This window comes from Mesocricetus auratus, unplaced genomic scaffold (genome assembly GCF_017639785.1).
Source record: "Mesocricetus auratus isolate SY011 unplaced genomic scaffold, BCM_Maur_2.0 Super-Scaffold_100676, whole genome shotgun sequence".
Lineage (NCBI taxonomy): Eukaryota > Metazoa > Chordata > Mammalia > Rodentia > Cricetidae > Mesocricetus > Mesocricetus auratus.
This window is the reverse complement of record NW_024429266.1, coordinates 131,083,534-131,099,724: the sequence shown is the minus strand read 5'-3', so window position 1 is coordinate 131,099,724 and position 16,191 is coordinate 131,083,534. Positions and strand designations below refer to the sequence as shown.

At 38.9% G+C, this 16,191-nt stretch overlaps 1 protein-coding gene across 1 annotated transcript; it reads right to left on the bottom strand.

The window, feature by feature from the left end:
- Nucleotides 1–7,643: 7,643 nt before the first annotated feature.
- Nucleotides 7,644–8,087, bottom strand: LOC101839925 (ubiquitin-conjugating enzyme E2 variant 1-like). Its single transcript, XM_013117742.1, is given in 2 exon segments — nt 7,644–7,791; nt 7,918–8,087. Coding segments are annotated over 2 exon segments (318 nt in total).
- Between the last annotated feature and the right edge of the window lie 8,104 nt (nt 8,088–16,191).

The window sequence follows — 16,191 nt, the reverse complement described above, 5'->3', positions numbered from 1 at the left end:
CTCAATTGTAAGATAAATTTATTCTTTCTTTAAAATTTAAAATTAGAAACAATCTTATTTTACGTATGCAAGTTTCCTCTCCCTCCCATCCTCCCATGCTTCCCTCAAAGCTGCCGCCATCCACTTCCCATCCGCTCCCCAGTGAGATTGAGGCCTTCAATGGGGGATCATCAAAGTCTTTCTCAGCCTACATATACTGGGGAGGGCCTAGGCACTGTTCCTTAAAATTCTTTATAGTTGTATATTCATTGTCCACATGTTCCATAAAACCAATGTCCCTCAACTACAACATATATTTTGACTATATAAAATCACCTTTCCCATTTTCCTTTCCCTTTTTACTGTTTTCTTTTCTTTGCCTAGTCTCTCATCTACTTTTACTTCATGCATGCACACAGAGATTAATACACATATGCAAATATGTACACACACACACATATATATATCAGACAATCACAATAAAAACATACACACATACTTGTGAACAAACACATCCAGAGATGCACAATATATACATGTGCACACATCCACTCATGAAACTGATACATGCAGCATATTTAGGATCTACAAGGGATATAAAATATGACATTTTGCTCCTATTTCTTGGCCCACATTTCCCTCTTATCTGGGAAATCTCCCTTCAAGCAAATGTTGGATATTATTGTGTGTCAGAAGATGCTGCTTTTCAGTCCTTACATCTCAAATAAACTCAATGGGAGTACATTTATTTCTGTGTAAACAATATGCTAACTAATCCCATCAGTATTCTGGTTAAGAAAATTATTGAACATCTCCATTGAAGATATAGCAAGAAACAAGAGTTTTACATATTTTAAAAATTGTTGGATATCTTCAAAATTCTTAAAGCTGCCTACTTAGGAATCAGTGTGTCCAAATGTAAATAATGTGGTTGTGTCTGGAAACACAGCTATATGAAATGTTTCCTCAGGAAAATCTTGAAATTATATATATATATATATATATATATATATGACTATAGAGTATTTTTTTCTCAGTGACTAAACATCTGAGGAAAAAAGTTAAAGAGCAGACTTTTATTTTGGTTCAGTTTCTGAGGTTTCCGAATAAGGGAGGTTAGTATCATTCTTGTGGACATGTGGACCCAAGGCAAAGTTGGATTTCATGTGAAATATAAATGGCAGGGGAAAGCAGCTCAACTCATGGCAACTGGGCTGCAGTGGGATTGGAAGAAACTAGAGAAAAGACTTATCTTTAGAAGCATTTCCCTAGTTCCTCAAACTAGCACTGATTATTTTCTACAGCCTTCCAATAATGTCATTAAAGTATGAATCAGTAATAAGTGAATCCAGTAATTGATTCAGAACCCTCATGGCATTGACTTTCAATTGTGGGATCTGCAAACTTGGAACTAAATATTGTACAAAGGATCCTTATGAGTAACACTGTAGAAACAAAGTATTATATATTCCTGTGGGTGCATAATTGGAATATAGGCATATTTGAAGAACAAGAATATCCACCATAAGTAACAATACGGAGGAAAAATGTACTTTCCCTTAGATTAAGATAGCCATTTGAACATTTTATTGACTCTCATCAAAGAAAGTGTCTGTTTTGAATGCCAGAACTGCTGAGATCTTTAATCTTAGGTAAAGACAGCTGTGAGGGTCAGATCTGTTAGGAATTTTTTGTTCTCTCCTCTGCCTAGATTATTAGAAATGGTTTTGGAACAAGACCAAAATGTCAGAAGGAACAGGTCATGGTCTATTGAAATCTGTTCCTACTTGTGTAGAACAGCTTTCAGCATTCATCACTTGACTATGGATCACTTTAGCAAAATGCCTTGGCAGAATAAAGATAGAGCCTTTCTCAGGACAGCCAAAGTTACAAGGATTTAGCACCATCATGGTGGTAGACACAGTAGTGAAGGTAACAGCCTTATAGATCTCTGAATTTCTCATAACACTGCTAAATCTTTATTTTTATTACTGAGTAATGAATTGCTAAAGTTCAGCAACTTATTGGTCCACAGTCCTGTGCCTCAAACCTCTGGAAATATTATGGATGCCTTTACTAAATTTTAGACTAAGAAAATTTAATGGGGTCTGTTTTATTCCAAGGGCAGCACTAGATACCATCCTCATGAGCATCACTTCTTTTCTACAATCCTTCCCATATATCACTCTTTCAAATTCATGGTCTAGTTTGAATGATACATGTATGCTCAAAAGTATACATACAAAATATATTTTCCTAAATTTATAAAGAAATACCAACTCAGTCCATATAATATTATTTGTAATATATACATATACATATATATATTCCAATCCTGAATGACTAACTCTGAAAAACATATACAAACATATCAGACATGTTTGTATACTATGAGCAAATATACACACACATAGTATGTATATATGCACATAAATACACATGTTTCTTGGTTCAGCAATTTGGTATTGGATAATAATTAGTGTGCCCTTTCCTTTGGAAAATAGTTTTCCTCATCTCAGCATGCCTCAGTTATCTGTAGTTCCATGTCTATGGTTGGTGTCTCCTGAACTTCCTTCCTTCCTCATTAATGTGCCTATTGGTATCATCATAGGTCAGTTTGTGTTTAGGTAGCCATGTTAATAAGGTTCTATGTAGGTATCTTCTGACAGTCATGGCAGACACAATCTCACAGGACATTTTCTTCTTTGGCTCATACAATGTTTCCAATTTCTCGTCAAAAGTTATCTCTGAACTTTAGGTGCAGGGGATATGTTGAAAATGTATTAGTTGGGACTAGCTCCGCAAGTTTATACCTTGATCAGTTGTGGTTTTCTGTTATAGTCCCTGTATCTGTGGGTGTAAGGATAAATAATAAGAATGTAGTTAAGGATTATACTAGTTTTGGAAAATGGTAGTTGTAGGTTCTCTTCCAATCTCCATTACTTCACTAGCTGAGGTTAGTTGGCTAGGTTTCCAGTACCAGACATTATTTACTTCTTGATGAACAGGACTTAAGTTCAACCAGAGAGATATTGGTGACTGCCAAAGTATTGAGCTATTATTGCACCCTTAGCGTTATCATGTCATACTGGTCATAGGCGCACTTCATAGATATCATACCTGAGAATTATCGGTTTCTATCCCTGTTTAGAAGCTTGTAATTTGTCTTGTAGTTCCAAGAAAGCTAGACTTTAGAGTGGAAGCTTTGAGGGAATATCCAACTTGGGTCCTCTAGGTACTGTGCCATAAGTATTTACCTACTTCTAGCCCTGGGTGGCAATCAAGTAAAATGACAATAACATATGTTTTGAAATTCCATTGGACAACAGAGACTAACAACTCAAAACAGAAAATTTTTTGCCTGATATGGATTTTATATTACATAATTTGTGGCTAACATGGGGAAGAACATTGTAAAACTAAATGGGAAAATTTCATTATATATATGTATATATTATGAAATTTGAAATTCTTAGATAATTTCTTTTGACTTGTTCAGATATCCTTATTATTATCCTTACTTTGACTAGCTAAACTCTAAGTATATATGATGTTATATTACTTAATTCTATGGTGAAATAAAATTCCCAAATAAATCATTAATGAAAATGAAAATACCAAGTCAGTTGAAGGGCATCTAGTTTACTTCCAGGTTCTTGCTATTTCAAACAACGCTGTTATGAACACAGTTGTACAGACATCCTGGTATGAATGTGCAGACTTTGGGTATATTTCCAAGAGAGGAATGGCTGGATATTGAGATAGACTGATTCCTATTTTCCTGAGAAACTGCCATATTGATTTCTAAGGTGACTGTACAAGTTTGCACTCCCACCAGCAATGGTGGTTGTGTTCCTCTTTCTCCACATACTCTCCAGAATAGACTTTCATTGGTATTTTTCATTTTAGCCATTCTAGCTAGTGTAAGATAGTATGTCATGATAGCTCTTGCCATGTGATGTCCCACAAGCAATGGGTGGCACTCAGAGGTGTGCCCTCAAAAAGATAAGTGTTAGTAATTATGGGTTAATAATCAAATCAGAGGTATCCAATAAGAAACCAAGCAGATGGCCAACAGTTTCATAGTTATTATAGTGTCCTGTGTGTTATTTGGGGGTTGAAAGTAGCAACAGGAACCAGGCAATGTGTAGGAAGACTAAGCATTACAGAATGATGTCAGCATTTAGGATATAAATTTCCACATAGAATGACATAAGTGTAAAAGGGATATTAGAAACAAAAAGAATAGAGAGAAGCATGGCTTCGTGGTAGCAGCATTTTTCTGAGGTGGGCTCTGTTTTGCTAAAGACTAGTAGAGACTTAATAGGGCCAGTGCTGGCAGTAAAATTACACCTGCTATCTTGCAAAAACAGCTGTTAAAACAGCTGCCATTTTGATTAGCAATGCTGTTTAGCAGATAACAGACACTTGGCCAGAAAAACATAAAGATTTTCAGTAAAGTAAGATTCAGATGAAGAAAAACCTCTAATGGTTTATTTAAAGTGTGTTTAAAATGTACTTATTCTTGGGAGAGAAAAAGAAACAAGGGAAAGTGGTTTAAAAAAATAGAGTGGCTGGGCAGTGGTGGTGCACATGCCTTTAATACCAGAACTCCAGAGGCAGAGGCAGGCAGATTTCCAAAAAGATACCCTGTCTCAGAGAAATAAATAGAAGTAAAAGAAATAGAGTAATATAAGCCACATAAAGATGGAAAATACACAAAGATTCTGGGTACTGTATGCTATTGTGTTTTTCAGTTGTTTACAGGCTAGGGAAGGAAAAACTACTGAAATATACTTGATTATAAATGCTGCTAAATTAATCCAACTTATATATTTTAAAAATGCCTTGACTTCTAAATCTAAACATAAAGAGAGGTTACTTGGGAAAAAAGATTTTATTTATGTTTCCACAGAAAATGGAAAGCTGTGGATTCCTTCCAGGCTTTTGTAATTTCTTGAAACAAGATCCCCAGAAGCAGTGGCCCAAGTGATCCAATGTCAAAAACAGCTGAGGTGATGCAATGTTACAGACTTCAAAATCAAGGACTTGGCCAGGTTTCTGAGTTTAGTCATGATCCCATTGGTATGGATAGCACCCCCTATCAGCAGGAAGCAGTTTGGAATGAACAACATCCAAATTCCCAAATATTGTTTATAAATCTTTCCTTTCATTTAAATGGGGTTGCTTATAATTGGTTAATGATCATAAAAAACTCTTTATAAAGGTAAAATGGGATTATGGTATGGAAATGAATACTTTCTATTGGTATGGTTCTTCATTTCTTGATACAAATTTAAGGTCCATTTTGTGATATGTTCATTTCTCCTCTTGTTTAGGTATTGTGTTTCTATAACTCATTTTAAAATGTAATGTATATTTAAATATATATTATAGATAGTTACCTATAATAGTCAGAACTTATAGTTAGGAAAGTTAGGTTTTCAAGATATACAGAGATGTATTTAAGATAGATAGTCTTCAAAACTTTCAAAGACCTTTAGAAAATGGAATTTAAATGGCTTAGGGTTTTTCTTGACCATGAGAAATGTATGCTCCTGGCATATCACTTATGTCTGAGAGGAAGATGGGCATTGAGGAAACTTGTTATGGAGTTTGCTTTCAACATGGCAAGATTAGCCATTTGGGCAAGAAACTACTCTTGCTTAAACTGTTTGACTGTTACTGTAAACCTGGACATGTAGGACTCACAGAAAAGTGACTACTGAATTTATACAGTCCTTCAGGTTTCCCGCTTCATGGAAGAGTCTGCCAGACTTTCTGCAGGACACAGAAAAAATGACTGAGAGGTGGCCAATGCAGATGGACAGTTTGAAATTTCCTGCTTTGCTGAAAAGTCTTCCAGACACATTGTGGCCTATAGGCTGAAGATGGATGTCCCAACATTACAGAGGAGCTCGATTGACTGTCCAGGTAGCTAGATGCCTCTGTCAATTCTCGTGTTTATATATTATCATTCTGTGGTCTTTGAAGGCATTGAAGACAGCTAGTTACAATTACAGTTTTCCTTAGTTATGATAAAAGATAAGCTACATATAAGACTTTAGACACAGATAGGATAGATAATAAAATATTTTCTTTAAAACTTACTAAATGTTATGGACAACATATTGTAACTATAGTTATTACTTGATAACTATTCTGTTATATATAATTTGAATATGTTAAAGTTAAAACCATTTTTATTTTAGATAGAAAAGAGATGTTGGAAGATGTCATTCTGTAAACATGTGTCTGATTGGTTTGAATAAAACACTGCCGGCCAATAGGGAAACAAGATAGGATGGAGTAGTAATCTAGGAGGATTCTGGGAATTGTAGTGTGGAGAACTCTCACCATTTGATATCCTGGGCGCACCGGGTGCTAAGAAGTTAGTCCTCAAAAAGTAGATAATTTTTTTTTCAACACAACAAATTGCCTTTATTTCGGTATGTATCCACATTTCAACAATTAGTGGTCTTGAACAGAGTAGGGAACGTGACAACTAGCCAGGAGGCCAGGCCCACCGTTCTGAAAACTCGTGACACAGAGCTCCTCCAGGTCCCTGCCCAGGGTCTGAGGAGCAGCAACCCTGAAACCTGAGTGTGTAGGGTCAAGGCCTGTGTTCAAGCTGTCGGGTTCCACTGATGGGTGGCCAGGGAGTCCTGTCCAAACCACTTCAGCGTGTAAAAGCAAAGCGACTAAGAGAAACGAACCGACTCAGTACCCTGTGCGCTGATGACTCTCCGCATGGCCTTTCTTTAGGCACAACCACCAAGGGCCCTGAGCGCTGGCAGGTTTGTTTCCCTGTGACTGACTGCTCTGTTCACATTGAGACCTGAGCTCAAAGTGCATCGGCTGATGGTGGCAGCAGGGCCAAGGGCCCAGAACCCCCTTCCCAGGCTGGTGGCAAGGGAATGCATGGCCAATAGCTAACTAAGGAGGCCAGCTGTTCCAAGGTCATCTCATGGCTCTGGCCACAGCAAGTGTGGGGTGATGATGGGCAACGAGGGAGTTGAGAATGAGGGGGTGGGCAGCACCCGTTGATAAAGGTAGGGAGACGGGAAGCCCTGAATTCCTCAACCATAGCCAATTTTAGAGGGAGGGGAGGGTTATAATTTAAGCTTTGGCCAAGGGCAGGAGTGGGGGAGCAGAAGAGGGGCCAATGGCTTGGAAGCAGCATCACTTAAGACTTATGAAAGCAGGGGTGAAGCCAAAGCACCCCCAAGCCCAGCAGTCATTCCACAGCTGCTACCTGAAGCCTTCCCATCTATTCTAAGGGCTCCCATAGTTGTGGCGGCGGGGGAGGGGGCGAGCAAAGGCAGACCCAGGCCATGTGTCAGCATCAGGTGATTGTGAAATGTGTCTTTTCACAGTTGTGTTAGCTGTGTCCACCGCTCCCAACAGAAACGACTTCAACACACCTTCTTGAACCCAGAAGTTCAACTAGGCAGCCAGCAGCTACACTCCACAGATGTTACACAGAACAACTTAGGTATTTCAAATTGACAAGAAATTAGTACCAGAACAGTGTCTCAGGATGAAGTCCCAGTGGAGCGTCCTCTCCAGTATTTTGAGGTCTACAAAATCAATCTAGAAAATTCACTGCTGTGGAAAATGAAGATTTAGAGTGGATTGGGGAGGGGAGGCCGGGGTCTTTGTGACTAATTGCTGTAACACTGTTCTTCTTGTGACTGTGGCAGCTTCATGTTCTCTTTTGACATCATCAGGCACTGAAGTACCTGCAGGATGACTTTGATGCTGTGGGAATTCTGCCACTTTGCCAGCTCTGTCGTGGCCCTTGGATCCACCATTCCATTTGAACTACTCACCCTGCTCATATTGACATTTGTTACAAATGTGACAGATGGGGGTGCTTCTGGGTAGTTATGTCCACATTCTATTTTAAGGCTGTATATTCAGTTTTCATAAATTGTTTTTGGAGGCCTAATTATCATCCCTGTCCATCTCGTAAGTGTCATGTCTTCGTCATCCTCTAGACTCCAGCTAACTGTGCCTTCACCTACTACTTTCTGACCTACTTTCAGCTCTTCCAACAGTCAGAAATTTCAAGGTCCTTTCACTCCCAAGCCTGTGGTAGCTGCCATCTTGTGTCGATGTCATTCATGGCTCAGTGCTTAAGAGCACTTAGTGCTCTTCCAGAGGACCCAGGTTCAAATCCCAGCACCAACATGACATTTTAAAAAAATAAGTTCTTATAAAATATGTATTAGTAAATATGGATTAATAATCAAATCAGAGCTAGTCAATAAGAAACCAAGCAATGCGGATAGATCCATGTCTATTGCCATGCACAAACTTATGTCCAGCTGGATCAAAGACCTCAGCAAAAATCCAGGCACAATGAACCTGTTAGAAGAGAAAGTGGGAGGCACCCTTGAACGAATTGGTACAGGAGACAGCTTCCTGATCATAACTCCAATAGCACAGACACTATGATCGACAATTAATAAGTGGGACCTCCTGAAACTGACATGCTTCTGTAAGGCAAAGGACACAGTCAGCAAGACAAAAAGGCAACACACGGATTGGGAAAAGATATTCAATAACCCTACATCTGAAAAAGGGCTGATCTCCAAAATTTACAAAGAATACAAGAAACAAGTCTCCAAAGCCCCAAAGGATCCAATCAAAGAATGGGGTACAGAACTAAATGGAGAATTCTCTCTTTTTTTCAATAGAGGAGACTAAATTGGCTGAGAGACACTTGAGAAAGTGCTGAACATCCCTAGCCATCTGGGAAGTGCAAATCAAAACAACTCTGAGATTCCATCTTACTCCTGTCAGAATGGCTAATATCAAAACTCCAATGACAGTTTATGTTGGAGAGGATGTGGTAAAAGGGAAACACTCCTACACTGCTTGTGGGAGTGGCAAATTGTACAGCTCCTTTGAAAATCAGTATGGGGATTCCTTCAGGAAAATGGGAATCAGTCTTCCATAAGACCCAGCAATTCCACTCTTAGGCATATACCCAAAAGATGCACATTCATACAAGGATGTCTGTTCCTCTATGTGCATAGCAGCATTATTTGTAATAGCCAGAACCTGGAAGCAACCTAGATGACCCTCATCTGAAGAGTGGATAGAGAAAATGTGGTACATTTACACAATTCAGTACTATTCAGTGAAAAAAAAAACAACGGAATCTTGAAATTTGCAGGCAAATGGATGGCACTAGAAGAAACCATACTGAGTGAGGTAAGCCAGTCTCTAAAAAAAAGAAACATGGTATGTACTCACTCATTTATGGACTTTAGACATGAATCAGGGTAGTGCCAGCATACAATCCCACTGACAGAGAGTCTAGGAAACAGAACCTTCATCCAGCTACTAATGAATGCAGAGGCAGATACCCAGATACAAGCACTGAAATGAACTCCTGGAATCCAGTGTCAGAAAGAGAAACCTGATCATCAAAGGAGTTAAAAGTGGGCTGGTATAACCCACAGAAACAGTTGACCTGAACAAGGGGGAGCTCTTGGACTCCAGATTTAATGCCTCTGTGGAAAGTATGGGACTGACCCAGACACCCTGAATGTGGGTGTCAGTGAGGAGACCTAGGTAATCTATGGGGCCTTGGGTAGTATTTATCCCTGACATACAAATAGAATTTGAGTGCCCATGCCACAATATGGGAGGCTCTCTCAGCCTGGACTCTTGTGGGAAGGCTCAGGTCCTGCCCTGGATGAAATGACAGTTACTGGAGGTCCACCATGGAGGGCCACACTCTCCTTGGGGATCAGAGTAGAGATTGGTTGGGGGACTGGAGGACCTGGAGGGGAGGGTGGGGCAGGGAAGGGAGTGAGAGGGAGCAGGGATTGAAATGTGAAACAAGATTTTTTCTAACCTAAATAAAAAAATTAACAAAAAGCAACCAAGCAAACAGCCAACAGCTTCATAATTAAAAAAATGGTATCTATTTTTTTTTGGTTTTTCGAGACAGGGTTTCTCTGTGGCTTTGGAGGCTGTCCTTGAACTTGCTTGGTAGTCCAGGCTGGTCTCGAACTCACAGAGATCTGCCTGCCTCTGCCTCCCAAGTGCTGGGAATAAAGGCGTGCGCCACCAACGGCCGGCTAGAGAATTATCTATTTATTTAGTCATGCACACCACTTTTTAATTGGATTGTTTGGTGTATTGGTGGCTAGCTTCTTGAGTTCATTGTATATTTTGGAAATAATAACTCTGTCAGATGTGGGGTTGGTGAAGATATTTCCCATTCTATAGCCTGCAGTTTTGTCTTGCTCATAGTGTCCTTTGCCTTACATAAGCTTCTAAGTTTTAGGAGGTCCCATTTGTTTATTGTTGTTCTCAATGTCTGTGCTACTGGTGTTATGTTCAGGAAACATTCTGTTGTACCAATACATTCAAGGGTATCTCCCCATTTCTCTTCTAAGAAGGTTCAGTGTGGGAGGATTTATGTTGAGGTCTTTGATCCATTTGGACCTAAGTTTTGTTCCTGGTGATAGATATAGATCTATTCTGCAGTCTTATGCATGCCTGTTTCCAGTTATGCCAGCACCATTTGTTGAAGATGCGTTCTTTTTTTCCACTGTATAGCTTTGGCTTCTTTGTCAAAAATCAAGTGTTTGTAGGTGTGTGATTTAATAAAATTTTGAATTTGATTCCATTGGTCTACCTGTCTACTTTTGTGCCTGTTTTCAGGATTATAAATCTATAATAGAGCTTGAAGTCAGGATGGTGATGCCTCCAGAAGTTGCTTTATTGTACAGGGTTGCTTTGGCTCTCCTGGTTTTTTTGTTTTTCCATATAAAGTTGAGTATTGTTCTTCCAAGGTCTGTGAATAATTGTGTTGAGATTTTGGTGGGAGTTGCATTGAATCTATAGACTGCTTTTTGCTATGTTGATCAGACCTATCCAATGAAATGTGGTACATTTACAATATGGAGTATAATTCAGCAGGAAAAAAACAATGAAAACTTGAAATTCAAAAGCAAATGGCTGGAACTGGAAGAAAACTTTCTGTGTGAGGTAACCCAATCACAAAAAGACAAGCAAGGTATTTACTCCTTTGTATATGGATGAGAGACACAGACTAAAGGACTACCAGCATATAATCCACACCACCAGAGAAACTAAGAAACAAGGAGGACCCAAAGAGAAGAATTCCTGGTCCCCCAAAGAAGGGGAGGGTGACAAGAACCCTAGCAAATTGTGAGCACAGGAGAGAGAAGAGAGATGGGACAGGGAGAGAAAGAGAAGTAAGGGGAAGGAGAACAGGAGGACTGATACAGGGGAGGAATAAAGGAGGGCAGGAAAGGAGATGCCTTGATAGAAAGAGTCAGCATATGTTTGGAGAGAGGTCTGTTACAGGGGAAAAATTAGAGGAGCCACAGGAATGACCCCAAATAAGAATCTAGGTAGTGGTGGAGAGGATGCTTTTGATGCCCTTACCCTATAATAGATTGATGACTACCTTGGTTGCTATTCCTAAAGCCTTCATCTAGTAGCTGATCAAAGGAGAAACAGGTAGCCACTGCTAAACATTGAGCCATATTCCTGGAATCTAGTTGTGGAAAGAGAGGAGGGATGAGCAAAGAAGCCAAGACTGTGCTGGAGAAACACATAGAAACAGTTGACCTGACCTATTGAGTGCATGTAGACACTACTTGTAAAGGTAGAGAACCAGCATTGAACTGAACCAATACCACTGAATGTGGGTGCCATCTAGGAGGTCAGGGAAGTCTATGGGATCTCTAACAGTGGAGCAAGTGATTATCCCTAGAGCACAAATGGACTTTGTGAGCACATTCACTATAGAGTGACACTGTTGCAGCCCAGATAGGATGAAGAGGGTCTAGGCCCTCCCCTAAATGATATGACAGACTTTGGTGGTCCACCTTGGAGGGCCTCACTATCCTTGGTGAGTGAATGGGGGTGGATTGTGGGGAGTCGGTTTGGGAGCTTCAGATGAAGGGAATTGGGGATTTTTGTAAATAAGAGTGCTTCTGAAATAAAAAAAATACTAAGTCAGTTCACCCAACTAAAAGACAATTTCCCCAAGTTCTCTGTTACATGAGAGTACCAGTTTTAAGTCTCCAAGTCTCCTTTTTTGTTTTATTGTGGAGCAAATAAAGTAGATAGGAAACTAGAAATGGACTATTGGTAGGGAATTAATTCAGAGATAAAAATAGTAGTACATAGGAAAATTGAACTTAAAAAGGGAGAGTGGTAGGGGCAGAAGGAGTCTAGCAGTTAGCAGAGTGAGGGAATGGGTGAGTGAAATGTCAGAGGTAAGCTTACCCAAGCAAAATATGCATGGAGAATCTAGTAGTATACTTATGATCTTGCTATCCAGGTAAAAATAAATGTAATATGACAATATAGTAGAAAATGTGTGATATGAAAAAGCAGAGGGTGCGGGAATGCTGGGAGCTAAAGTTTTAAGTAGGAATGAGAAAATGAGTGTGGGAAAGAGAACAATATGGGTGGATTAACCAAAAATTTAACTTTCATTGTTTATACGTTTGTTAAGAATATTTTTAAGCCTGTCATTGATTAGAAGTACCCCTTTTAGTGAGAAAGTTTGCTCCCAGATGTTATGGATCATTAGAGAAGATTTTTTCAGTGCCAGGCATAGGTTCCCTTGCTACAAGTTCTTTTCCCTGGGGATTCCATGATAACACAGGCCATTGACAATGCTACAAGCATTTCTTTCCCACCAGCCTTGTTCCGGTGCTGTGTCAGCCCTAAATGAATACTTAAACACTATATAAATTATAAAACTTTTGGCTCATTAGCTAAGACTTCCTATTGGCTAGCTCTGTAATAATTATTAATTCATCTCTATCAATCTAAGTATTTCCATATTGTCTTATTTTACTGGAGAGACACCTTACTCCATCCTTTCTTCCCCAGGCTCACATGATTATTCTTCTCTGCTTACACTTCTCAGAATCCTCCTTGTTTCCTAGGTATACCTGTCTTCCTGCTTCATTGGCCACAGTGCTTTATTTATCATCCAGTAAGAGAAACTTATGAAAAGAAGACATCCCCACCATGACACTGTTCTTGGTTATCCATCATAACCTGATGCAAAGACATTAAAACAAAGGTAACTCACATATTGCTTGGCAGACATAGAGAACTCAGTTTTAAAGTGACCAGGAAACCATCTCCCTGCTGAAAGGTCTTCGCAGTATTGTAAGGTGCTATGGATGATGGTGAGGAAGAAAATTATTTATGTTCTTATCCTGCATTTTCCCTGCATGCTAGCATAACAACCAGTCAGACAAGGTGTGTTCGTTGCTGTAATGTTGGCTAGAGTGTTTATGGGTTCCCTAAGGTTCTCTTGATTAGAATTAAGAGAGAACTACTTAATATGAGGGAATGTATCCCTTTAATTTGGAACTTCCTGTGTCTTCAGTCTAGACACCAGGTGATAGAGACCTGTCAATGTTGCGCATTCAACCTAATTATACATATCTCAAGTTCTTTTCAAAGTGAATAAATAGCCAACATTTATTTTAGTTTTGGCTATATTTGAAATAATTTAATGAACAATACAGGTCTTATAAGTGACTGCTATTGGAAAAAGAAACAAAAGTTCTGAGACTAAATCTTTGAAAAAACCCAGGAATAGGGATTCATACCTTTCATCTAAGCGCTTGAGATGCAGGGAAGGGCAGATCTCTGAGAGTTCACCACTCTGGTTCCAAGAGAGGCAGGGTGATATAGCGAGATGTAAATAATCCACTAGAGAAATTTACAGACCACCCTACTTTTTAAGTGCAGAGTTTTATAACCAGGACATGGAAGCAATCTAGATGCCCCTCAAGTGAAGAATAGATTAAGAAAATGTGGTCCATTTACACAATGTATAGATAAATGTATGTAAGAAAATTAATGAAAAACTAGGTCATGAATTTGAAAGTGAGCAAGGGGTATGTTTGGAAAGTTTAGTGAGAGTAATAGGAAGAGGGGAAATGATGTAATTATATTATAATACCAAAATGTAAAGAAAACTTAAGGTTCAATTTTGTTAGACTTCAGAAAATATCTTGGCTTATTTTCGATAGAGGGAAATGTGGTATTGAACAAAGACAGAGTCTGGCTCACCTTGTCCTTTCCCTTTCCTCAAACCCTCAAAGAATTTAGAGGCTTGTGGGTATCTAGGATATGGGTGCATGGGTTAGCAGAAGCAGCTCAACACTTATACTTACTAGTAATTGATATCTAAGCAGCAGAAACTAGAACTCACCTCCTCATATGTGACACAGCTCCTTCACATACTTCCAGTCAGTTAAAACAGACCCTATTTGTGGCATCAGTTCTGAGCCTCCCAAGTCAGAACCTGTACAATCTACATGTGTCAGAAAGAGAAGTGGCTCTGGAGGTACTAAGTAATCCAGAATGAATACCCAACAGCTTATTAGGTACTTAAGCAAGGAACAGGATAACCCTCCTGCCTCTAAGCAGTGACTTCTATGGTTCTATTGATTCCAGAAAACACACAGATAATCCTGGGAAATTATGTGACAATGTATGTCTCACCCCCACCACAATGTGTAGGGTCTATGATCAATTCCTGAAGGGGTTCTATGGTCAGCTGAAAACTGTCTTCTAAAATATTAGCCATGACAATAATAAAGGACTGCAGTTCAATTTATGCCAGGTTCCTCCATGAATACAGCCACATTTCTCCTAGAATTTACAGAATCCCAGAATGTGATGTCTATCAAAATGTTTCATAAGTCTATGCATCCAGAAAGGACTTCAAAAAGACCTCATAAAACAACCCAGATTTGATTCTTTGCACAAACTGGAGTGCCTTTATGGCACAGGCAGTCTGTAGAGCTGGATATACAGTTGTCATTCTGAATTGGACAGAGGAAATTTCTTTCTTCCCCAGACACAAGAAGTCAATTGGTAAGGCTCTAAGCAGAGCAACTGAACTGGGTAAAGAGAAGGAAGTCAGTGTTGACACCATCTCTGAGTATACACTTTTGGTCCTTCTTATTAATTTGGATGGTGGAACTTGTCCTCATAGCTAATGTGTGTCCTATAAAATATCACCAATAGTCATCTGGTTACAGTCAGTCATCTTGTTTTCTGAAGAAGTGACAGCAATACATTGTAATTGTCATCAAATAGGTTTAAGAGAAAAATTGAAGGAAATCAGCAGATATCACAGCCAAAGTAACTGTCAAAAGGGCTCATATTTACTGAAGAATCAGAAGCTCCTTTCGATTTGGAGAACTGCTATAAGAGATAAGGCCTCAATGTTCTCAGAAGAAATAAACTGGATTCTCTCTAAAGTAGTGGTTCTCAACAGTGGGTCCTAACCCCTTTGGAGAGGGTTGGGCAACAATTTCACAGGTGTTGCCTAACACCATCAGAAATATCAGATATTTAATCTACTTGGCCTCTATTTTCCTTCTGTCCCTGTCTTCTTCCTCATCTCATTTACTTATTATATCCATGCTCACCTGAAATTATTTTAGCTTCCAATCTCATTCCTCACAAAGTAGGGGATTTTCTGTTTTACTTTCATTGATGATTTTTCATGTTCTTAAACCAATTTTAAGTGTTTTTCTATATTTTGTGTAGTTTGATATTGTTGCTATTATAGTAGTTTGCTTTTTTACACTCTCAGTTGTTCTGAACAGTGAAACTTCAACTATAGGCTGCTAAACTTAAAAAAATGCTCAAATAAACCAAAATAAGCATTTAAACTAACTGATATGAAATCTAACAGAGGAATGGTTATCTTTAAAGCAGTCGAGTACATTTAACACTGTAAGCAGAAAATTCCAACATAGTTGAGGAAGAGTAGGGAAACGGAAAACCAGCAAATAATAAGCTAATCCTCCAATAACCTTATATAACCCAAATTCAGCAATAAAGGTACACATATTGTTGGATTATATTTAAACACTCTACCCAATAGTCTTTTTTCTGCAAGAAATGAACTTTATTGTTAATGATATTCCACATGTGGAAAATCAAATGATCAAATAAATCTAGCAAGAAAATGGACACACGAACCAAGCTGACATATCTTTACTGATAACTGTCACAGTAGAATCCAAACCAACATTAGTAATAATGGGCAAGAAAGCAATAAAGGGCAGAAGTCACCAAAAGTACATAGTAATTACAAATACACGTACGCACACACACCAAACTTTTGTTTTGGTGATCTAGTTTTACAAAACAAACCTGGATACA